General features: G+C 43.4%; 1 protein-coding gene across 3 annotated transcripts in view; it reads right to left on the bottom strand.

Annotated features, from left to right (window-relative positions):
• The window catches only part of ITGB1 (integrin subunit beta 1), a 44,700-nt gene extending 23,424 nt beyond the window's left edge, over positions 1-21,276 (bottom strand). The window contains exons 1-3 of one of the 3 annotated variants that reach the window (XM_080581459.1): positions 20,957-21,276; positions 1,251-1,320; positions 928-1,013 (exon numbers count right to left, since the gene is read on the bottom strand). In XM_080581459.1, coding sequence (XP_080437585.1) covers positions 928-1,013; positions 1,251-1,320; positions 20,957-20,965 — 165 coding nt within the window. In that variant the 5' untranslated portion in view covers positions 20,966-21,276. Of the gene's footprint in view, positions 1-913; positions 1,014-1,250; positions 1,321-20,956 lie in introns of those variants that run through there. The other 2 variants (XM_080581461.1, XM_080581460.1) reach the window with 2 other exon arrangements.
• Positions 21,277-25,867: the final 4,591 nt, after the last annotated feature.

The raw sequence follows: 25,867 nt of genomic DNA, 5'->3' as shown, positions 1-25,867 counted from the left end.
AAACAGCTCTAAGCTCAAATATAAGTAAACAAGGTTTCTAATTGAGGAGCTTGGCAATTCTGATTTTTCCCTCCCCCCAGGATATACATGTAAGTAAGTATATCTTACAGTTTGTCAGTTCTTGACAGGAAGCTGACTAAGACCAAATAAATAAAATTTGGCCAAATGAATCTGATAGCCAAATTTTAAAGTCAAGTCAGTTTACTAGAAAAGTTTAAAGCTTACAAGCTGATCCAAGGGACAGTAAGTTGGTACTGCACGGAATTAAGTACACAGTATCATCTTACAGCAGGAAACAGGAAAGTTTCCCAGTTTTCATTAACAAACCAAAAAAGAGCTCTAAAGAACCTTTCCTTCTGTTTCTAACCTGAAGACACTTCAACTCAACTTTAGCACATGCAGCACATAATTTAAGATTTAATTTTTAATTACACAAGCAAGCTTTCTTTTGAAGGTTCATACTAAAACAAAAAACCCACCCCTACAAACCAGTCTCCCACCCCCAAGTCTACCAACAACAGAATACTAAAATTTGAACATAATTTCCTTTAAAAGCAGACCTTCACTCTCTTCCTCTGCTCCACCTACGTCTAAATATACCTCTTACTCCAATGTCACTAAAAGAATATAATTAAACATACCTAGACAGCCTCCATGCTGGAAGGATTTAAAATAGCTATGATACAGCTTGTAGGGTCCTATATACATTTAACTTTTAGAAAAGGAAAAGTAAACACGTTGTGAAAAGATCTACTCAAATCAGGACGTCAGGAAAATCATGGTACTAAATTTTTATGTACTAATAGGTATCCAATTGAAGAGCTACAGGATATTATTGTTAATGAAAACGGACATTTCTATACATTTAAATATTTATTTAAATTTGAAACCAAGGGAAAAAAATAAAAGGAACTGTGCAATACTTACTGTTTTTTTACACCAACCACAGTTTGGTCCTGCTTGTATACATTCACCACATGATTTTGCATTAGCTTTTATGCAGTCACTTCCACCTATGAAAGAACACAGATAGGTCACTTCATTTATAAAGACGTGCTGACAATAACGCAATTTTAATTTGTTTCATACTGGCCCTGTAAACCAAGTTCTACATGTTATGACTAAGAGATATGAGCAACATCTTGCTATGAGCACTCATCTAACCAATCCATTTATTGGCACAAACAACTGCTAAATATATACAGTTTTAAAGCAATATTAAAGTAGTGCAGTGAAATCAAATGATTTACCTTGCTGAGCAAACCCGCTCCATATCAAGCAACAGAGGATGCCAGCCCACGTGAGAAATTTTAAATTAATCTGAAATACAAAACAAGACAACCAGATTGTATGATTTATTGTGACTAGTAAACAAAAATAAAGTTGCATGAAAAGTACACACATGTAACTGTTTCAGAGGGGACAGGAACAGAGTAGACTCAAACCAGATGTTCCTATCCACACCAATTGGACAGACAGATGAATTTTCATCTAATACAACCGTTATTTATGAACCAAACTCTGCATTTATAAGACATCAAACAGGGCAGCTGCTACTTAAATTCTTTTGAAACACTCTTGTTAGATAAACTCTCAAGATACAAGAAATTTGGAAATGCTGTTCAGTCAGGGCAAAAAACAAAACCAAAAAACCCCAGCCTATTAACATCCCATCCAAAAATATTTATGCTCTGAATGTTATCAGAGAAAGACTTCAAAATAAAGATACCCGAGAGATATGAGAGAAATGGAGCTTCTCTATTCAAGCCTCTGCTTTAAGGTACGAAAAACTTCAAGGCCCTTTCCAGAATCTTTTCCTAGAAATCTTCAAAGGGTATTTTACAGCCTAACTTGGCACCTTATACTCCAAACTAGAAATTTCCTCTCAAAATATGTAACCTAAAGCATCCTTGATATAAATTCAGCCTTTTTTTCTTCTTCTTCTTCAGGGATAAGGATAATTAAGGAGTACCATTCTTATTAATGAAAAAACTCTTTACCCTTTTTCCAAAGCTACGAATCTTAATGAAAACCTGCCCTCCCCAAAATAAACACACACAAACTTTGTAAGTTTTATGAGATGAGATTTGAATGCTTGTAAACCACAACTGATCACTGACCAAACTGGTCTCTGAACTGTAACTTTCCATAATCAGTAGAGACTTCACTTATTACTCCAGAGTTAGGACCATTGACTAAAAACAGGTTTCAACCAGACCATTTTTTTTTGCCAAATTTTCTTCTCCTCTAATAGTAGACAGTCATCTGAAATCAGTTTTCACAGACCTTATACAACTTCGGAATTTTGGTGTTATTTTAAATTCCATTTCTCTATTATTCATTATAGAATGAGAACCTGGACCCTGGCCACCAATTTCCTTTGTAGCCCTAAAATGTTACTGCTAACTACGGCCTTTCCAGGCATCCTAAAAATATCAGGATTCATAACAAGCTTTTGTTCTAAAAGCTATCTTGCAATTTAGCCAAGAGAATCTTTTAAAATGAACCTGCCATTTTCTGGAAGATGTACCCTTATTCATATAAATTAGCAGCAAAGAGAGCAGTGCTTAAATTAGCACAGCAGTTGAGTTTTGGTTTTCCCACACTGACTTAGGGCCATTCATAATTGTAACTTTGCATATCCAGGCCTAACTTAGACGGGACAGCTGCTCTAAAATCTGGTGGAGAAGGTTTCAAACAGGAGCCAACCCTATGTTAATATATTTTATCCAACAATAATATTAGATGTCTCATATTTTTATGACAAATCATTTTGGCCCACTTTTGCCTTCAGTGGATCCTGCAGCCAGAGGGCGGGGGAAGTTTAGACGTAGGAGAATTGAGAGAATTTGGTGTGGGATAACTCTGCTAGATGGTGTGTATAGGCACATAAGAAACTTTTGGTAAAAAAAAAAAAGGAAACACAACAAAACAAAAAATAGAAAAACTGAACTGTGAACTATACCCAACCCAACTTTTGAACATTATTCATTGCACAGCTAACTCCGGTTTCTCCCTCTGGCCATCCCTGCAGAGGTGTTGCTCCTTCATTCTCAGAACTACTTCATGAACACCCAGTGTTTAACGGGCTGTCTAAGCAAGCCCCTTCTAAATCAAACGTGTGTGACCGCAAGCCTTGCTGAGAGGGTAAGTGTGATTCAAAAAAGAGCCGAGGAGAGAGAAAGGGTGTGAGGTTGGCGAGAGACAGCAGTCAGAGGGACACGAGCAGCCTGGAGGGGAAGGCCTCACTGGGCCGCTGAGCTTCCTTCTGGCCTGGCTTCACGGAAGCCATGTTGTGTTTAGCAAACCTTGCCCCCTCCGGATGAAGGGATATACTGCTCCTCTGCTTTAAGTTTTGCTTTAAGTACAGCCCAGAAACGGGGTGGTCTTTTCAGTAAGAGCAAACCAAGCTGCTGGCATCAGTTTAGTACTGTCTTTTCTGTTGGCCAAGATTATAAACAGTTCACCTTTTTAGGGCAGACTAGCAGTGGATGCACAGCGAGCCCATGCAGACTATATAAATAAGCCAGCAAAGATGTGACACAGTGCTAAAACTATGACTAAGACGATTTGGAAAAGAAACGTTCCTGTGGAAATGCATCCACATGATGAATGCAGCTCTGGGCACCGATTCCCCGTGAAGTTAACGAGGAAAATGTCCTTTCCCTTTCCCATATAAGGCCGCGGCGGTGCCTCTCCTCAGCCGCTCGCCTGCCCTCCCACGTGCTCCGGCTCACTTCCTTCACCTCCACCGCTGAATGGCTTTTCCATCTGTGAGTACTGGAACGACTTCAGGAAAGATTTGCTGGTGTGGATGCTTGCTTGGACTGCGAACCTCCTCCCAGCCCCTGCCGCAACCTGCTCGTGGCGGTGTCAAACCCGCTTGCCCTGTGGGTCACCGCTCAGCGCTCCGGATTGCCGTGCTGCCGACTTGTATGTTAAGGGAATAAGCAAAACCAGTAACGCCCAGCTACACCAGACCGTCAAAAAGGAGCCCATGTAAACCCCTGGCGGAACAGGAACTAAATCCTGTGTCGGTATTCAACCACAGAATATGGGAACAGAAAATAACCCATTGTTACAAGGGAAAAAAAAGAAGCTTTTTGCGCAACATTTACATATTTTCCTATTACACTTGTTGTTCCCCTTTTAATTAAATCCTTGAAAAATATCCCAGAATCCTTGAAAAAGTTATTTTCCCCCTGAAAAAAGCAGCTCAAAAAATTCAAAAGGTAAGCTTGCCAAGAACTGAAATCTGTCTGTATTTAACAACTAAATCACAACCTGGATCCTTTTTAAAAGGCTGCAAATGGCGTGCTGCTGAAAAGCTGATTTTAAAATTATTTCTGTATGTTTGCTAACCCTAATCTATTTTTGTTAAATATTTTAGGAAGACAAACATGGGCATAACCTTGAATGCTTGAACTAGTTGCTTTCCAAGATTTTTCACTAAGTGCCTCATCAAATAGTAATGTCTAAATAGACTTTTTTTCAGTATGAAAAAAAACAATCCAGCTTTTATGTACGTCTCTGAAGCTTCTAATTTGAAATAAGAGAATCATCAAGTGACAACAGTAGAAACGGATTACTTCTCTGCAGCAAGACTAATTTTAAATTTGCAAATCAAGTATCAATACCTTTGTATTCTGCTCATCACCACATATTTAGAAATAAAATTTACTCCTCCATATTACTAAAGCCTTTTGCAGGTTTTTTTCTTTAAATTAGAACAGCAACAGCATCTGTGTAGAAAATTAACCAGGCAAATGGGATCAAGAAAAAAAGATAAGCATTGTGGAAGCATTAATTCCTTTGAAATTAAGTGTCAGTGGTTAAGATGCTCAACCATTGCAGCATTGTCCCAGTCTGTCAAGCAGCTCCTCACCTCACCCTGGGCTCCAGCATCCATCAGGCCAATGCCAAGCAAAGGAAAAAAAACTACGAGGCATGTGCCTGCATGGTGTATTGAGTTGGGCCTTGCTGCAAAGCTTTATACTCACAAATACCCACACTTCGGAATGCAGGGGAAGTATGCACAGGTCAGACACCCAGCAAGAACTGAGTTGTTGTGCAGAAGCCACCTTTTTGAGGCAATAACCACAGAGCCTGCTTACCCACATCCCCACAGACCACTCTAACTAAACTTATAAAACTAGAAATGAATAAGCAGCTCACACTTTTGGACTACCATTTGCACTTCCTGCAGACTGACACCTCTATACATCAGCCGTGTTTTCACGGGTTTAAAGCTTGATTGAGAAATGCTGTACAGAATTAATCCCTTCTAAAACTGAGATGGTGTTTACAACAGCCCCTTTGACCTAGCCCTAGAACGGAAAGTCACTGAAAAGAACTGCCCCATCCTACTCCTCCTTGCTGGTAATTCTTACTACTTTCCTTTCTGACCTGTCACCATTAATAAAACCACCAAGAAGAGCCAGAGCAGTGAAATGATCTGGCGGATGCACTAAGCCAGCAAAGAAAGTACCTGTCTTCAGCCACTGCGTGCAAAAATGCTCATCCTGGCATGGCAGAGGTGGTGAGAAAAATCAGATGGGGATGGAGGAAAAGAGAACTGGGAGAAGAACAAAGGATGCCTCTGCCCCGCACAGCCTGTGGCTGTATGCTGGACTGGAGTGGTCACACGGTCAGCCCCGACCCCCAGTCGCCAAGGCTCTGTTTATAAAAGGAGCAGGAAGAGACATGTTTCTAAAATAAGCAGAATTAAATACTCTCTGGAGACATCTGACTCAGGACTCGATGGATACCGTGCTAAAAAAGTTTTCTTCATTCAGTCCGGAAGGTTTACCCTCTTTAGCTAAAGGCCAAAGTTTTCAGTGTGAATTTTAGAGACTGGCAAGATGTATCCCATTCACATTTCTGAAAAAGATGGAAGAAAAAAAGGACATGGCAATTTTCCTTAACTGGAAAAAAAACAAACCTGGTGACATGGGACAGATACTAACAACAGCAACCCACACCACTGCCAGCACTCCCGATGGCCACAACTGCAACCGATGTTCACTGCAAACCCTAACTTGCCCCGATATGCAACAACTGTACGCACTATCCCTTCTGCTTGTGTAACAGTTCACTGCTAAGCAGCAATTCGCTATAAAAAGATGGCGGTAAATCAGTGTCTTCCTGCTCTCTCTCTTTAGAGAGGTATATTGGTTAGAAAAGCACAGGTACAAAAATTAAAATGTTTCACGCCATAGAGTTAATCTTGGTATTTTGAATCAAAGGTGTGGGGTAGATTTTCCAACAAAACTAAAATAGGTAATTCCTTACTTGATACCGTAGCAGCTATCTTATTTAATCAACAAGAATGTTGCTGTGACACTGAATTCTAGCTGGAATACACTGCTTGCACTGCAAAACCTGAGAACACCACATCAAGAATATACCTGGAGCATCGTTCTACATGGCAGTGGAGATTTGGGGTACGCACTGACAGCTGAAAAAAAAGCAAGACATGTTAAAGAACCCAAACCTTCACTCACCATGCAAAACTACTTGCTTCCCAGCTGCAGACCTGGCTTTTTGCTCAGTGCCCTGAGGACACGCTTTCACAGGCCGGCCCAGCTGCTGACCCTGCACCAACAGAGATCAGCAAGTGGGGGGTTCCTAGGCTGGGAACTTCGTGGAAATGGTCGAGAATGACACTGGAAATGCGGGCTCAAGAGTGGGACTTTGCAGCATTACGATTCGCACAGAAATGCAAGACCTAAGCCTGTTTGCACCAGCTTACTGCATGGTTCAGCAAGACCAAGATGTTCCTTCTCTCCCGGGGAGCTTAACAGACCTTAACAGATCACTGCAGTAATATGGAAAGAATGGGACATTAACCCAGATTAATGTGCAAAATAAGAAATTCTTTAGTACTGAAACAGCTTTTGCGCAAAAATTCATCCCATCAAGACTGCTTACTCAAACTGTGTCCTGAAAAAGCTTTGTTAAGGCGTAATGTCTTCAGCTACTGTAAGCTATAGGATAAACCAAGCAGCAGCATTTCACACTGGACTTCGTTTCTCTTTGTTATTATCTCTAAGTTGATGGAATAAAACAACCATGTTCAACAAATACTCCTGATAAGCATTTCCACAACCACTTTGTTCTACTGGGGCATCATATGTTAAAGTAAAATATGATACACCAGCTAGGACTTACATTTTAATTACAGAGTTAGAATCTCCAGGAAACTAGTTTTCTGCTCAGGTTAGGGAGACCAAGTCCTCCAGTGTGGTTATCTGAAGTTATGACATAATTAGTGTATGTCACTGTTTAGTTCAGAAAACCTCTGCAGAGCTGGGAGTCCAAAAAAAGGTGAAAACGCACATTTCTGAATTGAGAACCACAGGGAAAGATATCATAGTTCTGCAGCTTCTGCAAGGGAACCTGTAACCACCTCCTGTACTTAGGAAGGCAGACAAACGTATCTGGTGACTCAACTGGCTTGCTGAGAGGCTCAGTAATGTCTTGTATCACATAACTGCCCACAGTTAGTTTACACTTACAGCTGTAGAAAAGTGGCTTAAGATTCACTGAAAAGCATGGGAGTCGGTGGGAAATCCACAGGTGTTAGGTTCTAAAATATATTTGTGGGTCTGAAATCACAACTGAAAACCCAGCACGCGGCACCTGTGCCACGCTGCTCTTCAGCTGAATTCATGCAACTGTTCACACGCATGTACCAGCAGGCTGCAAACACAGCTTATGAACAGAGGTCCAAATGTGTTCTCATGTCTGCTTGTGTCCCTAGAGGACGGGATTTCTCTTTGTTAGTTTATAGAAGACACAGCTGTTTTAAAACAGAATAGCTAACTTAAGAAGCAGTCACAGAGTTTGATCATAGTATTTCTTTTATATATGGTATTTATTGATATTTATTCCTGGATTTCAAGGGAGCCCTCAACCTAGTGAGAGTTTTAAATAATGGAAGGAACAGCAATTAAGTATTTTTCTGAAGAGTACATTTTGGTCTTGATTTGAATCAGAGTGGAAACAAATCTGCCCAAGTTAGGTGCCCGGCTGCACGGAGGCGGGTGGGGATGGAGATTTTTCTTGATAGAACACGTAAGTTTCCTCTGTTAGCAGAAAAAGGAGGTACCTGTTTCAGAACAACTGCAGATGTCAAAGTTTCCTTCTGTGTGACACCTTTCCACCTCAAGAAACATAAAACTAAGAGGACACGGCACATCTTCTGGTGGTACGGTATGACAAAAGGAAGCTAATGGTTCCCAGATATTTTATAGCACATACCCAAGACGTGAGATAACTGGGCTCCAGAGCCTCCTCAGCCTCAAAGGGTTTGAATTCACATTTCCAGGGAATGCTGTGGATATTCCGGTAAGAGCATTCATCATTATTCTTATAATAACTATGCTGCTATGCAGCCAAGAACAAAAGGCACCAAGACAGAAAACAAGCTGACAAGGTTTTGACTGCTGTTTAAGGGCTGAAGCACTTGGATGACGGGAGGTAGAAGAAAGATGTAAGCGGGGTTCCAGATCCTATTTGCTGTAATCATATTGCCAATGGATAAAAGCAAAGAGTCTTGGAGATCATCGTTTGGAGTATTAGCTTTCCTTCTTTCTCCCTGAATAACATAACCTGTAGAGAAGTGGAGGGAAACGAACGTATGTTTACAACCAGATGCAGAAGAGAGCCTGAACTGCACATCTCCCGTTATCACGCACGACCACTCTTAGTGGACACCAAGCAAAAATCATTCTCTAATTGTGGACCTGACAGCTCCGAACCATATGGTCTATGGAGGAACTATGGAGTAAAGGAAGGTAAGGTGAACACTCATCCTCCAACAGGCAACTTAAGGCAAGGAGAGACCTATTAAATTTAGACTCCTATGAAGCACAGCAATCCTATTTAGGCAGGCTCAATTACATACCATGTTTTGCTTCATTGGACTGCATTTCGATACAAGTTTTCAGTAGCAAAGTCCCGTGATAATTTCACTTAATGACTAACAAACTCCTGCAACCAGCTGCAAACCTAAATAACATTGATCACAAACAAAAACAAGTTATGTAGCGCTCTAGTAAATTGTAAAGATTACTCCTAGCTTGGCTAAAGCCTATTCAGACAGAAAGATGTTCCAAAAAGACAAAGTAAATAGTCACACAAATCCAGATTTCATGCCGGTGACAGTGACTGAAAGTAACAGAGTGAGGAAAAAAGGGAGCTCAGGGACACCACGAAGATGCTGCTGCTGACAAAAGCGTTTTCACCTGTTGAATCAGCAAGCCCCGCGAGTAACCTCAGTCTCTTGCCTTCGATGTAATGCCTTCTGGAGAGCACTGCGGTACGGGCAGGCCGACGTCGGGTAGTCAGCACCGCTTCCAAAGCAGGGATGGCTTCTCAAATAGTATGGGTGTGCAGAAGCCTCCTGTGCATGGCATTGATTCATGACTAGATCTCCTCTGCACTACCACACTACTAATAATTATTCATTTAACAAGAGTATTCATCGGCTGTATTGGACATCCTTGTCCTCAGCTTGGTCCTAACGTGGACAAAGAGCTTATTTGTATAACGTTTTCTTAAACTGTTGAAACATACTCGTAAGGCAAGGTTCCTCAGTTCAGGATTTGCTTTGGAAAGCATATCGATGCTTGTAAGGCAAGTAGTACATGGACAGCTCACAAAAACAAGCCGTCCAGGATCACCACGTATAGGAAACGGCTTGAGAGCCAACTGTGATGCTCTGTCTCAGGAGAATATTATTTTTTCCATATAGATTTACTTCAAAAATATAAAAGGAATTTATCCACAGACTATAGTTTATGGAATAAACTCTCAACCGTATTTCAGAAATGACATGAACTAGCAGGTACATTGTGCTTAATGTTCAACATTAAATTAGGAGAGAAACACAGCTCCTCATATTCTCAAGCAGAGAAGGCAGAGGCCTGCAGCTACATCTAATTAAAACACCAGCAATATGCTTTTACTGTTTAATACCTGTAACTTACTCCTAGCTTCAACTACGACGTGCACCTTTTTTTCCAAAAAGCCAGTTTGTAATTTTATCTTGCTGTTGCACACCTCTCAAACTACTGTGTTTGATAAAATACCAAATAAAAAAGCAGAATACCCCCTCCACACACATTTCTCTAACAAATCACATGTTGGTGCATCCTGTCTGCAGAAAGCTGCAATTCCTACAATGACATTATGAAATTACTTAACTTCAATCAAGAAGAAAATACTAAAACCTATTCATGCCGCTGCTTATGGTAGCGTGCAAGCGTATCACAAAGACAGCTGGTTAGCCTTCCAGAGGTGCTAACAGCAAGACCCTGTGTACAGATACTGTGGTTGAAAGTAATAGTTTCTCTATCAACAGCTTCTACACAAGTATATCTTGAAAGCTTCCTCTTTAAGGATAAATATATGGGGATGGGTTAAGCGTTAAGAACTGAAACATCTCACTTTCTTCAAACGTTGATTTTCTTCACCTCAAAATCTTCACTGCCAAAAATGTTTCCTGATCTGTTCCCCAGAGGTTTCCAATAGTTCCAAGTCAACCGCAGCCTTAATGATTCCAAGCATACTATCTCCAAGACCACACTGTACCAATTCTGTTATCAGTAGCCAGTTTTTCATAGTAAATACTTAAGTTTTTCATTATTACAAGCATCTCTTTACACAATTGCGATTAAAACAAAGCAAAATATCTGTTGTTGCGTCACTTTTCAAATGCTTTGTAACCCACCAGTGATTTCTGCCATGATAATTTAATTTCCCCTCTTGCTTAAATGTGGCACTTTTGCATGGGGGGAGATGAATTTAGCATCCAGCTTGTTCACAAAGGTCTTTCTAGTACACAACACTACTTGGCTAAGTTTAGCATTTCCATCTCAGATTACAATTAGGAATGCTACCTAATGATTTAAGGCATTCTAGTTGAAAACATGGGCGTCTGTTCCTTGTGGTAGTATTAAATTCCCATACACTCTGCACCACTTACTACTCCCATAAAGAGGCTATTTAATTTTGTGCAACTCAAACCTCACATTTATCCACACACAGGGAAAAGAAAAGTTTAGTTAAACATATAAATATAGCTCTTAACACAGCTGGCCGTAATTGATGCTTCTGAGGCCGTATTGCCTTAGTAATATTCCACGACTGTCGTAACGTCTGGCTAAACTTACTTTAATCCAAGGCTTTGTTTTAAAGGGGAAGCAGAAGAGAGGTATTTACGTTCTTAAGCAAAAGGAATGTCAGTTAATACAGTGTTTCACGTCTATTTCTTTAAGAGAAAAATGCTTGAAAACGTCCCACTCGCTGTCACGGCAGGTACTACAGGAAATCACAAGCTGGCATACCACAAAGTGCAAACTTAACGGAAACTCCGTTTTTACATGGCAGAGTTACCCACCAGTAACCATCGTGAACACTCTGGTACAGTTTCGGCGACTAAAACCAAGACGAAAGCCAACTGCTGCTGAAAGAAACTGTAGTGCTACAGCACCCCCACCTCCAAAAAATCCAGTTCTGTGCTCCCCATCTTGCAACCGACCCCGTGCCCTCAGCTGCCACCTCGGCCTGCAGGGCTGCGGGAGGACACCTCGGTCATCCCCTTCCTCTTCCACATCCAGGCCAATTTTCTGGAAGCTTCAGAAAACTGAACCAGGCCTCCAAATGGACAGATGAGTACTGAAAAAGCAACTTCTGCGAGGTCACAGCCGGCTGCCGGAATGACTGACCTTGGTAACTGCGCTGCGCTCCTCGGGTGCTGCTAAACCAAGGCGGGCCCACCTACCTTCCTGCCCTGCTCTCCTCCGGTACTGCTCCGTAACAGCGAGACAGTCTGGGGAGCTGTTGTGAGTTTTATATATATATATATATATATATATATATATATTTTTCAATTGTTTGTTAGAATAAATTAACTGGCAAAAAATTAAAAAAAAAAAATTAAGACTACTGCAGAGCAAACCACTCAATTTTTTTATTTCAGGTTTCTAATGACAAGTATGTGGCGTAACATTTATATATATAGTATCTAAATATTTAATTATGAGTTTTAAACACATGCATTATCTAACACAGTTTAGAGTGAGACTTGCACTGAAACAACTCTCAGCCCCAACATACTTTGAACATTGGGTAAATGGCCAGGAAAATGAATATACAGAATTAATAATAAAAAAACCCTGCCATCCCACTACATACAGCTTCACAGAGCTCTATCTATCTATTTTTATATACATATACATACACACACATACAAAATATACACACACACACAGCCCTATAAACAAAATGACTAATGATGATGATTAATACAATGGCAGTGACAACTGGCTAGGTATAAGCATGCACTGGAAACGGTGGACTTCTCCCAAATTTTAATCTGGGAGTTTGAATACTTGGCAAAAATTCACCCATCTGACCAAAACAAAACAAAACAAACAAAAAAAAACAACAAAAAAAAAAACAGCAATCTCAAAATGAGTAAGTTTTACGTGAGATCCATCACAAAGCCGTCCTTGCCTGAACAACTTGCCTATTAACACACTTCTGCTGCTTTTCAGAGCAGGATTTTAGGCTTGGAGATCACAAGGTACTTCTAAGGGTCCTGCAAAAGATGATAAAAGATGAGGTTTCTCAAAGCATATGAGCAGATCTGCCAGTTTGTTGCTACTGAACGGCAACACTTCCACTTCTTCAGACCCTAATTCTGACTTTGCACCTTTCGTCTGTAACTCATATCCACTGCGGACAATGCTTCCACCTAACTGAAATGCTGAGTTATTTCTCACCTGATCTAGCAAGGTAACACGGATTATTCAAGTCAGAAGAGCACTGACGCATGCACGAGCAGATGCCGTAAGGCTCCACAACAGTTTACGCCAATTTAATTCTGGATTATTGCAGTTCCACACTCCTCTGATCACAAGCCACGCATCTCCCATTCCTCCCCTTGACCTAACGAGTGTTACTAGTAGTGCACACAGCCACCCACTTGAAGCAGCTGATTTAAAGGAAAGTTATTTTTTGTCACGATATTTTTCGACCAGATGAGCTACTTCAGTGACTTACTGGACTGCCTTGTGCCTTCCACTGCTGATGCAACGAGGACGAAGGCTGCAAGCTACAGGGAGCAGGGAGAATCAGACTGCAACAGCTATGACCTACTTTGGTATAAATTGCTGCAAGACCGTGTTCCTATGAAAATGAAATGTATTTTCACTTGAACTTACAGTCCCAGGGCTACTGGGACACTTTATGAAACACAAAATTCAGGTAAATTTGCAGAAGACAAGTGGTTTTCATGGTTTTGTGTTCTCCTTAATGAGCGAGTTCCTTTTTTTCTTTAAACTCTGCAGAAACACAATCTTAAAACTGCTGCCAGCTACAAGTAAACATTAATAATATTAAATACAGACATTAATTCATTCAGAAAGTGAAACTGCATTGAAAATTATGCACCAAAAAAAGCCAGTATCTATGCAAGCTTTTTTATTACTATCTAAACGCCCTCCAAATTGGTCAGCTGGCAGTGAAAGAAGTGCTGGCAGCAATTTTACATGCTATAGTTACTTTTTAATGCTAAAACTGAGTTCTTCGCTGAAACTGCTGATATCAGCAACATGGCTATGTAACATTTTTGTCTGGCCTTTGAAAATTCAAGCAACATCTGCAGTGGAGGGAGGTAGCACACAGGAAAAAATAATGTTTATCACTGTTTTTTAAAATTTTATGATGCAGTTTAAACAACCTATAGCTGGTATGTATAGTATGTTCTTCCGAAAAAGGAAATTTGCTGTTTCCTTTTTTTTAAAACACCCAAGTCCACGCCCAAGAAAATCTAAACACTGAAATTCTTGAACATTTGTTTCTCACACGGATTTTTATTTGCATAGAAATGAGAAAAACAAAACAGATAAGGAATGCCCCATTTTCGAACTGTACAGTAAAAGTAAAGAAAAAATGTTATCTCCTAAAACGTTACACTTAGAGATATTTTGCAAATTCACATAGGCTACGTTCATGCACAATTAAGGATAGATATCTATTCTGAGGCAAAACCATCAAGCCTACATTTCAAAAATGGTCAAGACGTGTAGTTTACAGAAATCAGCTACAGTACTACTCTCAGTATCTGGACAATCTTCAACTAACACCAGAAATCGGGCACATTAACATATACTAAATACAAGCTTGCAAAAACACAAAAGAAACTTCATAGACTGTAATTCCTGACTTTCTCTCATGCCCATCACTAAAACAAAATTTCAGTTCAAAAAGAGAAAAAAACAGCCCGAACACACTGTTTCAAAGGCAGCAAATAATCAACCTTACTTACACTGGTTGATCTTGTGTATCGTGCTAATAAAAACTACCTCATTTCTTCTTTTTATCATCAGAAGAAGGCGCGTTTCACTTCTTGAAAGGACAAGTGCAAAGTTTTCAGCCATTCCACTATTAAAGATGCTGTAATAACACAGCAACTCATCCTGATGGAGAATTTGATGCAATTTTAATCACAACCAACTACTGAGATGCGTCACCTCTTGATCCTTTGGAGAGTGCTTTATATTTAACATCAAAAAAACTGCAGTCGTTTGTATTTATCTTCACTTCAAAAACAGTCCTTCCTTTCACCTGTTCTCATCTTCACACAAAAGCCTGAATCTAAGATCAGTAAAAGCAGATAGCTGAGGGGCTCGGCAGAGCGTGGGTGTTGCCCGATTTAATACTTGGGCAACTGAAGCTGCAGAGGATGCTGGCCAAAATGCCCCAACGCCAGGCCCTTCAAGTGATGTCCTGCAGCTTCTGCTTGGTTCACGATAACCCACATTACTGCACAGCTCACCGGGAGAGAGTGGCACGGGACCCCACGTTGGGACACGGTAAGGCCATGGCAGGCTGCCCCATGCAAAGGCATTAAACCGAAGGGCTTCCCCCGCAGCCAGCCTGCTGCACCCCGGTAAGACACACCGAACTACAGCTCCCCCAACGAAAATTAACAAGCCGTGCAATGACTGATTCTCCTGATTTATTATTTTCTCCCTTTGCAAAAACGAACAGCCCCACGTCCTTATCTCAACACTTACTTCAAGGTCAAGGTTGTACCAAACCAGAGAGCTCAGCAGCAGGTTTCTTTTTCAAAAACATGATTTCGGGGATTAATACACGTAATACCCAAGATACTGCCTTTGACTTACAAGAATCACCATTTCCTAAATGAAATGCTGACTCTTTCTAAATTGATCTAATCCAATTATTTTTCTTCTCTTTTAAATAACCACAAATCAGTCATTTTCGCATGAGGGTGATTTCATTGTTTCAGTTTAGCCCGATATATATAATTACTGTTTTTCATTTTACCGCAAGGAACGAGAAAAGAAGGTACTTTCACTTTTTCAGTTCAGCTTCCACATCAAAAGTGCCATTACCTGTACAGTTCGACACGTAAAAAGAAAATTATTTGTTTATAGTCATAACAGAAAATTAATTACATGTGAGTACTTGTACATAGTATAGGTACTACACAGAAGTCTACACTTTCATACAAGTCCATATAAATGATGGCTCTCCTTCCTGCTCATACACTAGAAACTATCAACAGCAGAAGTTAAAACTAAGTGAAGTCAAAGCTAGGACTAAGTTGAGCACAAGCAATCTTGTACAAAACACATATCATAAATAAACTGCAAATATTATGTTGATTTTTTTTAAGGGGAAAATACTATATCGAACTTGTTACAGCTTACAAGCATTTGAGCATTTTAACAAGAATGTGCAGTTAAGTGTGGTCTCACAAATTAGAGGTTTAGGGAAAACATCTATAGATAGAAAACTAATGGTTTGTTGGCAGAACTTGAGAACTACATTAATTTATCAGAGACACGTGACGTTTTTCTCTGAGAAAGAGAAAAGAATGAAAACGATGGTGAGAAAACACCAAACTCTTCTTAGCTCTTCCTAGCAATAACAAAGTTAAGATTCCAGCCTCAATTTTGTTACTCAAAACTCTCCCCTCTAATAAAAACCACAAGAATACTAATGATATTTCACTGCTGCTGTTGGAAAAGAAAAAGCACATGAAAGAGCTTTTAAGACAGAAAACATATTTCATAACCCTTTTTGCAGCTGACTGTAAAGAGAAATTGAGAAAGATATAGACAAAAAGATCCTTCTAATATACAAAATAGCTTTTATTCAGTGACATCCCAAAGAGGATTACAGGTCAGGTAGGAATCCCATCACCTTTCCCCAAAGTAAATGTTGATATTATAGTTTCGCCAAGCTGCTTTTGTGCATTTGCTTAGTTATGCGCAAATTTTGTACTAAATTACTGACTTCACCATCTCTACGGATTTAAAACATCTTCAAACTGTTAATGGGACAATAAAATACCCTAGGAAGTCCACAGAATCACTCTAATTGGTTTAAGAATAGAAAAGTAAAAGGTGGTTATTACAAAAATACAGTATGTTTAGTGACAACATTCTTCTACAGAGAACACCCTTAATACTGAAAAACACAACTGTACTATTAAGTGATGCCAGTGAGATGCCTGTTGTCTTATTTTCTATTCACAGAAGTCAGAATTTTCATTTTCTCTGCATGACATTTCCAAAATAATCTACTAAGCAAGCTGATACATGTTTTACATCAGACTAGAAGCTCATACAGCCAAAGCACATGTTGTTTTCTCACAATTAAGTTGTATATACTTTTTTCTGGTACTTACACTACTCATCCACACGGGGGGAAAGAAGCAAATTTAGAGAAAGGTCTTATTGGAAATCTACCCTGACTTAAAATTTCAAGTTTAGGTTACCAGGCCATGCCCATGGAGGACAAACTGGGGAAGGAATAAAAAAAAAAAAAAAAAAAAAGTAGAATTTGTCTTTCCATTTCTGGGTAAACATGAAAAAGACTCTGTAGGCTACCCCAGTATGTCCATAACTATGACAACGCACAGACACTGGTCAATACTGTGGTCAGCTGTGGTTACTGCACAGCAAGTAACATCAGCCTTTATTCAGAAGGTTTACAACACAGTATGTAACAAAGCAGAGCAACACAGGAAGAACTACACAGAAAAAAAATAGATTATATTTGACAACATAAGTGACAGTAAGTGACTGTCACAGTAAGTGACAACATCAATTAATTAACCAACTAATTTCAACTTTTTGTCACAAAAGGAGCCTTAAATCTGGGCACGATACTGCCAACGTCTGACCAGGAGATCACGCTGCAGAACGTGTTCATCTGCAGTTTTGTGATTCTGTGGCACCCCCCTCTTAAAAAATAATCCAGACCCTCTTCAGAAATACCAGCTAAGCCTCCACTAGGCTAAAGACTCATTTTCCTGTAAAGCCTTAAGATGCACATCCTCGTGTAAAAAATCCCAATGCACATATACACCAGAGCAGCAATGTTAAAGCTCCTAACAAGAACACTACTGTTATGAAGTGTCTTCAAAGCAAGGCAGAGTAGATGCAAGTGCATAATTAGCAATATACGAGACGGGATATGAAAGGCAGGAAAGTACAGAGCTAATTCTGAGCTTTCTGCTATTGAGAGACAGGCAAATTTCTACGGGGCCACATAATGTGGTAGATGGCATAAGAACTTAGTCAAAGGGAAATAGCACACAAACTGGTAAGTACTTTTAAAATGACAATAAAAAAAATCTAACTACAAGTTGCCCTAATTGCATTTTAAAGAATTATTTAATTTATGTAATTGCTTTATGACCTCTACCAGTAGATCCTGAGAAGCTTAAAAAAGAAAAAAAGGCATTCCAACAAGGATTCCCTCTCAGAGGGCTCACTGCAGTTTCTAAAAATAAGTTTGCCAAGGAGAACAGTCAACCTATAAAATATACAAATACATACATCACTTGAAATTCCAGAAAAGAAAATGACAGCAGAACAGGCTCCACTACTGCCAAGCCTGGATTCCTCTTCCAGGTCTAACTAATGCCCTTCCAAGTGCCATCTGAGAAGGCACGATGAATCTTAACGCCAGTTAACTTGCCATACTTAATTAACACTGATTTAAAAAAAAATAATAAAATTTAAAAATGCCTGTTTTAATTGCAGTTTTGCAAGGTCTGACTGCATGCAACAGCAGCTCTCACATGGAAGAGGTACAAAAAGTATTAGGAAAGGGGAGGCTGGGATGGGGAGGTAGGGCCCATCAACTGCCAGAAAACGTCCATTCTGCCTCTGCTCTTTCCCCCCAAAAAAACACTCCTGAGACCACATACTGGGGGCAACATTTTCTCTCAACTAGCAGTGAACGGAAGGCATCTGCACCCTACCTGCAGCGGTGACATGCCCTGAGGCTGTGCCAGGCATCATGTGCGGGTCTGCATTTACTTCTCCTGCAGGAGCTCACCTCCGTGTCCGCTACTAGAGGAGAAAGAGCAACATCTGGGGGAGCCTGTTCCAAAAGCACAGCCTTTGATGGCTTACAAAAAAGGTCCCATCACGGACCAGGTACATCAGCTGTCCTTAACAGCAGTCGTGCTGCAGCCACCATCAGTACGGTTTCTGAAGGCCGCGCTGCCACGGAGAGCCATGCGGTCTGTAACAGGCTGGTCCTCGGGCTTCACCAAGGGGCACATGTGCACCACACCCCTCGTCTAAATCAAGATCAGTGGAAGGTGGGCATGACAACTGCTTCTGGGCAAGTTGAAGCACTCATACTAAAGGCAGAGAGGGAACTATATTTGGGGTAACAGCATGCGTCAGCCCCGTGGCTGTGTCACTCTCTGAGCTGGCCCCGCTGCTGCCCAAGTTACTACTTCCTGAGCTGCAGCAAACGTGCTCTTTTTAAAACTGCATGACAGCAGATCTACCCTGAGAGAAGTACGGGGAGCATGGCTAAGAGCAGGGGGATGAGAACATGAATCAGGAAGAAAGAACAGCAGGAAAAGTTTCCGGACAGTTTGCATTCAGCTGTGGGAATCACTTCCCAAAGGAAGTGGCAGAAGATTAACCACTCGAGTCACTTAAACTCAACCAGACAAAACACTGCAATTCTGCACTCACATCGGCAGCTCATGAATATTCCAGAGAAACTTGCAGCCCTCTGAATCTGTCCCTCGCGAGGGCGGACACAACTAGGACCATTATGCAGAGGGGACAAACGCGTGTCCAGAACCAAATGGTCTCCCTGGCTGCACAGAAAGGACACCAGATTTGTAACTGCTGACGCTTCATTTTTGAAGTAAGACTGGTTATTTATCACACGGCTGGCAAACAGGCACAGCGCTTACCAGCTCCAACTTTGACTACAGTAAGATACCGTCCTCCAGGCCTGTTGAGTTTGCACCTTCCACTTCACGGAACATCTTTGAAAAGGACAAAAGTTGAAGGTGTTCTCATCATGAACTTGCCTCGTCTTGCCTACCGATTGCCAATGGCTCACTGTTTTTGCAACCCTTAAAAATATAGCCTTAGGCAGGCTTGCAAAATGCTACTTAATCATTTGCCAGAGGCAAATAATTTTTTTTTTTGTGACAGGGCAACGAATCATCAGTTTCATCACAGGGATGGACACGGACAATGAACGTCTTCACTACTTTTAGAGTTTTGCTTAATTTGTCAAGTTTAAGTCCTTCTAGTAGCACAATGCTTCTTTAAAAAGAAAAAAAAAGTTACTATCAAGTCATCTCATTTCACAGTAGGAAACTGGTTCTTCTCACCCCACCACCATCACCTAGTGAATGTGCCAGGAGCGCAGATTATCTAAAGCCGTTTCCACACACGTGAAGCCCCACTCCATTTCAACACCTAAGCACACGCTCAGCGTTCGCCACGAGCGGTTTCACTGATCTGAATGGAGGTGATCCCTCCTCCTAAAGGTTTGTGTGCATTGGCATGAACAGGACTGCAGCACCAAGCTGGTAAATGCACCACAAAAATCAACATTTTCACCCGACAAGTATGCGCACATGTGTTGGCATGAATGCCCCGTTGTATTATACAAAGGACAAATCCAGCAGAAATGAAGAACTCCTGTCCAACTTTTTTGATAAAGAAATACAGTCACGAAGACTACCTGATGAGTCTAACAGGCAGGCAGACGTTTATTCCATAAGACGAAGACATCTGACATTGGCTCTAAACGCGACCTAAGAGTGAGTCAGGGAAGAATTTCCTATCCCTTCACGCTTCCTCCCAACCATCTGGTACACGAAGGCAGTAATACTGGACAAAACGCGCCGCTCTCATTGTTTTAGGGCATTTCAGAAATCACCACGTGAAAGGGATCGCACACAGCGGCCTCCCATTCCCACTTCCACCCCGAAACACGCTTATATACAGTAAAGGCTCAGCGCCAGCAGAAAAGGCACCGAGCCGAAGGCAGCGAGCAGCCCAAGCGCTGCATTGTGCCCCCGCAGCCATTCAGACAACCCCGCACGCCTCCAACTCGAGGCTTTCAGACAGGCCCAAAACCTCGAGATAGCTACCCAAATTCCTGCCCTGGCTCACACCTTATCGCCCCACTCCTGTCACTCACTCCTTCCCCTTCGCCATGCCGGCAGTCCCGCAGGGCGGACACCCCTCGGGGGGGGGGGGGGGGGGGCGCCTCCAACTTCACGGGGCGCTGCGGACACCGGGGGGGGGGGGGGGGGGCGGCCACGAAGCGAGCCCCCCGCATCCCTCCCGGGGCCGGGCGGACAAAGGGCCACCGGGCGGGGAGGCCCGAGGCCGCCGTCCCGCCGCCACAGGAAGGAGCCGCAGCCTGGGCCCGGCACCTTCCCGCCCCGCTCCCGGGGCCAGGCGGCTCCCAGGCGGGGAGGAGCCGCGCTGCCCGCCCGCCGCCACCAGAGCCCTCCCGGACCCCCACCCGGGGGCTCCCCGGCTCCGATCCCCGCCCGGGGGGCTCCGATCCCCTCCCGGGGGGCTCCCACCCCCCGCCGGGGGGGCTCCCACCCCCGTCCCCCCGCTACCTCGGCCATGGCCGCGGCGCTGCAGGCTCCTGCCAGGGGGCGCGCTCCGGCCCGCCCGCCTGCGGCTCCCCCCGCGCCCCGGCGTCCCGGGAGCGGGCTGGGCTGGGCTGTGCACGGCGGGACGCCCTGCCTGCCTCCGCGTCCCTCCGTCCCGTCCTGTCCTGTCCTGTCCGCCCGTCCGGCTGCCCTCCGCTCCTCCGAGCTCGCTCCGGGGTGTGCGGGGGGGGTGCCCGGCGCGCGGGGCGGCGGGGGAAGGGAGAGGAGGGAGGGAAGGGGAGGGAGGGGAAGGTCCGCGCTCGGCCGCCCTCTCCCCGCCCCGGAAACACATTCCTCCCCGCTGCCGTCAAGCCCCAGGCGGGGGCGCGGAGGAGGCGCTCCGGGCTGCGGCTTGGGGAGGGACGGAGGGCGAGAAGGAGGGACGGAGGGCGAGGAGGGGGGCAGGAAGGCAGGAAGGGGGGCAGGAGGGCTCGCTGCTGGACGCCGAACGGCACGGCATGGCCTCCGCGGGTGGCGCCGGTTGCGCCCTCTCAGCAGCCCCGCCGGGCACGGGACGGGCTCTCAGGGATCGCCGGTGTCCCCGCTGTCCCTCGCCTCCCCTGGTGGCAGCCGCCATCGCCTTATTTGGTGGGGTTTCATTAGCTGCATGCCCGCCGTCGGGGCTGGGAGCACGCAGGGCTCCTGCACTTCTCGGCCCCGGGTGTGAGGGGCTGGGGGGGGGGGGAGCGGCAGGGAGCGGTCGGGGTTCGTGTGCTGAGCCCCGGGACAGAGCCCAGGAGGGTCCCCAGCGCCGGGCAGGAGCCTGCTGCTCCTCTCCGAGTGCCCCCCGACGGGGGGAGCCGCTAATGAACAAGGGAAAAGGAGCACTTGGAGCTCTTCGGGGAGGTAAAGTGCCGTAGGGCGCCCAGTCAGCAGCTGTGCTTTGGGACCGACCTGCTGCCGCTGGAGCTTGTGCCGGTGCTTATTTTGGGAGGATAACTGCAGATTGATAACCGTTTTTACCCTTTTTTCCTCCAGTTTCTCACTAACAGCGGTTTAAAATAAGAAACTCTTCCTTCCTTACTCGGGCACGTGTGGTTCGGATGTGTCTTCCCTTTGTGCAGTTGTTTAGGATGGAGTCTCTTAATGCAGCAACAAGCTTTTAATGCTGGTTCAACTGCAATTCTACAACTTTACGTAGTGTTAGGAAATGAAATTGTCGGTTGCTTTCCAAGCAACTTCATCACAAGCAAACACCAAACAACCGAAGTGGCAAAGAAATAACTCGCACAATCAGAGATAAAGAAGCCAGGAACCATATGGTGCAGCAGTTAACTTAGCATGTATTATTAATGCTGCCAGGAACAGGGAAACAAGCTGCTGTAAAAACAAACTTCCAAGATGGCATATCACACAAAATAAAAGCAAATGCAGGATGGATAGCAATCTGCCATAAGATGTTTAAGTACTGGGGGAGAAAAATGTCTTAAGGCAAGGTATACCATCCTTACTGTAAAAAAAAAAAAAAATCACGCTTTGCCAGAATATGTTAATAGTGAGTGGACTTACAGTATGGTGTACTGCAAAAAAGCAGTGGCAAATGTGGCCCCCATTCTCGTGGCTGTGGCTTGCTGGGGCTGAGGAGTCAATAAACCGGTTAGCAAACTGGTGCTTCCAACGCTACCGCAACTCCCAGCGCAGACATCTGTGCGTCAAGTTGCCAGTGGCTGACTGTGCGATAGGAAGCTGGCAGGAAAAACCTCCCAAATGGCTGAAAAGAATCGCTGAATTATTTGGCCGCTTTCTGGACTCCTTTTGGAGAGTGCAGATGTGCACGAATGCCATTTGTTATTTTCCAACGCTTCCGAAGTACTAAAGATGTCAGACAAAGTGCTGGAGGTATCTGAGCCAGCAGACGCGACTGCAGATGATGTCAAAATGTTTAATGTAGCATCTCCATATTGTGGTATACACAACATCTGTGAGAGTGAGGGAACATTTTTGCATGAAGGTGATCAAGCAAAGGCAGGTTTTCATGGTCTGAGCGGGCAGCAGGGAAGTGTTCAGGTTGCTGTTAGGCGTGGGTACCATTTCTGGGAATCCACAGCCTTGCATCTCACAGAAAACAGGTGAGCAAATGTGACACTGGGGAAGGGAGAATGAAATTGTGTGTATTCTCTCAGTATGTACACCGATTAGTTTGATATTGCTGGATTTGCTTTCTGTTAGCTATTGTTTATTCTGTAATTTTGAGAGATTGTGGTTCTTTGTTGCCGGACTCGGATGTAGGTTTTTGGCTCTTCCTTCTCCATGTACGTGCATGTGTCAAACTAATACAATAATTGGAAAATATCAGAATTATATTACTTCAGTTAGCTTAACTTAGTTTTATTTATTCGGCTTAATTATATTAAAACAATACTATTTTTTTCCCTTATTTCTTCATGTGTATTTAATACTTGGATTATATTTAGGAAACCATAAGCACTGTCACTTGGTAATGGTGCCTTTAATTTTCTGTGTAATCTACATGCATTTTCTGTGAACAATGTAAGAAATAAATTTCTGTGCTGTAAAATAGACTGTCCCAGGAGAGCAGGCAAAGTGATGTCTGCAGACATACCAACAGAAATAGCAAAGCAGTTTGTAAATACCTCTTGTTTTTATGATTGTTTGCATAGCATATTATTGAAAAAGTCATAAGTAGTCAGAAAAATATTTTAGCATTTTAGTTATTGCTTTCAAAATGGTTACAGTATATTTGGAAAAATATATTACTTCGTGAGTACAGCTGATTTAATTACATGGAGTTATGTTTTATACCTACTAGAGTTTTGCTATAAAAGTCCATTAAAGAATATGTTTTAATTCTGTCTAGCTATCTTTTAATCTGAGCCATTGGCAAAAGAGAGCCACATATCACGGAAAAGTAGCGAGTGGTTGGTGGAGCACCAGGTTGCAGCCTGAGAATCTCTGGCCAATTGTCAGCGCATCATTTTATCCACAGGTATAAATATATACATTTTGGGGTGGGGTTCTTGGCTGCAGTTTCCCGGTGGCTGCAGGTTGCTGCCACCCACTGAGCTCTGGTGGGTGCCCGAGTCCGCACAGCTGGGGGCTGTCACGGCCGTTTTCCACCTCCCTGCGTCTGTTCCTGAAGCTCAGCGAAGGGTTTAAAGGGAGATGCTTTGCAACTGGGGCCACAGCGAGGAGTGCTGTGTTTTGCATGTTGGTCCCTACATGCCCACAATTAGGCAGGCTCTCCCCGGAGCATTGCTGCTTCCCACCTCGCTCATAATCTCACCACTTCGTAACACAAGGCTTTTCCCCTTCGCTTCTTCATACCACATGAGATAACTCAGCCTGTCTCAGCCTCATTGAGTGTTATCTGTACTGCTTCTCTTCCCCAACATGTGTTACTGAGACTGGACTACTTTCTTTCTCTTTTCCCCCCTTCTTTTCTTTTCTCCCCCTTCCTGTTCAAAATGCTTCTAACCTACCTAGGACTTTTTTTTTTTTCTTTTCAAATTAAAAAAAAAAAAACAAACCACTGCCACCACCACACCATACCATAAACCGAAGGCAGACCTCCTGGGATGCTGCCACCTCTGCAAGCACCAGCCTTCCCTGCCCTGGCCTGGGAGCGGAGCAGCATCCATGGCCCCTGCTGCGGAACTGCAGCCACCTCGTCACGGTTGTGGAGGTGCACGGCGAGCGAGGGGCCCTGCTGGAGGCTGCTCAGCACGGGGCTGTGCCTTCTGGCAGAGAGAATGAAGGAGATGTTAGACACGGCCACAAGACTGATAGCACGTAGTATTAAAAGATGGGCTCGCTTGGTGCAGGAAGCGATGGTGCTAGGTGGTTGTGGTAATTACTTTTGATGTCAGCCGCTGTCTCTTCTTTTCACAGATGCAGGCAGTGAGCTGACCTGGCAGCTTATCGGCCACGTACAATGTGCCCATTATATAGAGTGGTGCGTTTACATTGGGGTGAGTTTCTCCTGCCCTGCGCGAGGGCTGCAGTGAAGTGAGTCACGGGTACGGCGAGCTGGAAGATTGCAGCAGATTGCAGTCTGGTGGCAAAGACTTGCTCTCCAAGACTGTCCACTTGCAGGACGCGGAATGTCCTGCTGGATCTGCCTCCTGTTCACGTTCAGCACTTAGCTGCTGCAAGCTTGATACATTAACGCCTGGTTTATGATCAACGCTTAGCTCTCTACATTGTTTAATCAGTCCTGTGTCTAACATGAGGCTAAAAAGGTCAGAGTCCACCAAGCCCTTCCTTCAGCTCGGCGGTGTTTAAGAACACCTTGCGGCTTTGGCTGTCAGGCAGCAGGACAAGAGGGCATCCATCGCGCAGGCACGCAGCGGGCTGCCGGGGCTGAAGGGCAGCTTGGGTTATAGCTGCGCTGTGCCCCGTCAGTCTGTCTGACTTCCTCTGGCTCTTCTTCTGCCTTTACTTCACCCACAAAACTCCTCCCTCATCCTTTTGTGCATATTTTTGAATCAGCTAAGCTATTTCTGTTGCAGTCGTATGTTTTCCCTGCTATCAATAGTATACGCATTCCTTGTTTGCCACATGGATATATTTCTTCCCAAGCTGCTTTCTGAGTCTCTATCATTACAAAGACAACTGATTTTATGTATAAATTCTTTTAAATGTTTTGTCTCTCATAAACAAGGTTTCCATGCCTAGGCATGAAGCACAGGTTCCTACCGTGTTCCAAAATAAGGAAGTGAGTAGGATTTAAACAAAGAGAATAAAGTCATTTAGATTTGTGTTCCAAGGAAACGCTTATGATAACACAGGGCAGAGTTTCTGCACCAGCTCAGTATTTTGCTTGAAATTAAGCATGTTTGGTAGAGAACTTGATTTTAAAACTTCAGGCTTGAAGATCTTCTAATGTTTAATTAGCCAAGAAAAAACGCCTATGGG

This window comes from Anser brachyrhynchus (genome assembly GCF_964034855.1).
Source record: "Anser brachyrhynchus genome assembly, chromosome: 2".
NCBI lineage: Eukaryota > Metazoa > Chordata > Aves > Anseriformes > Anatidae > Anser > Anser brachyrhynchus.
This window is presented reverse-complemented; position numbering and strand designations above follow the sequence as displayed.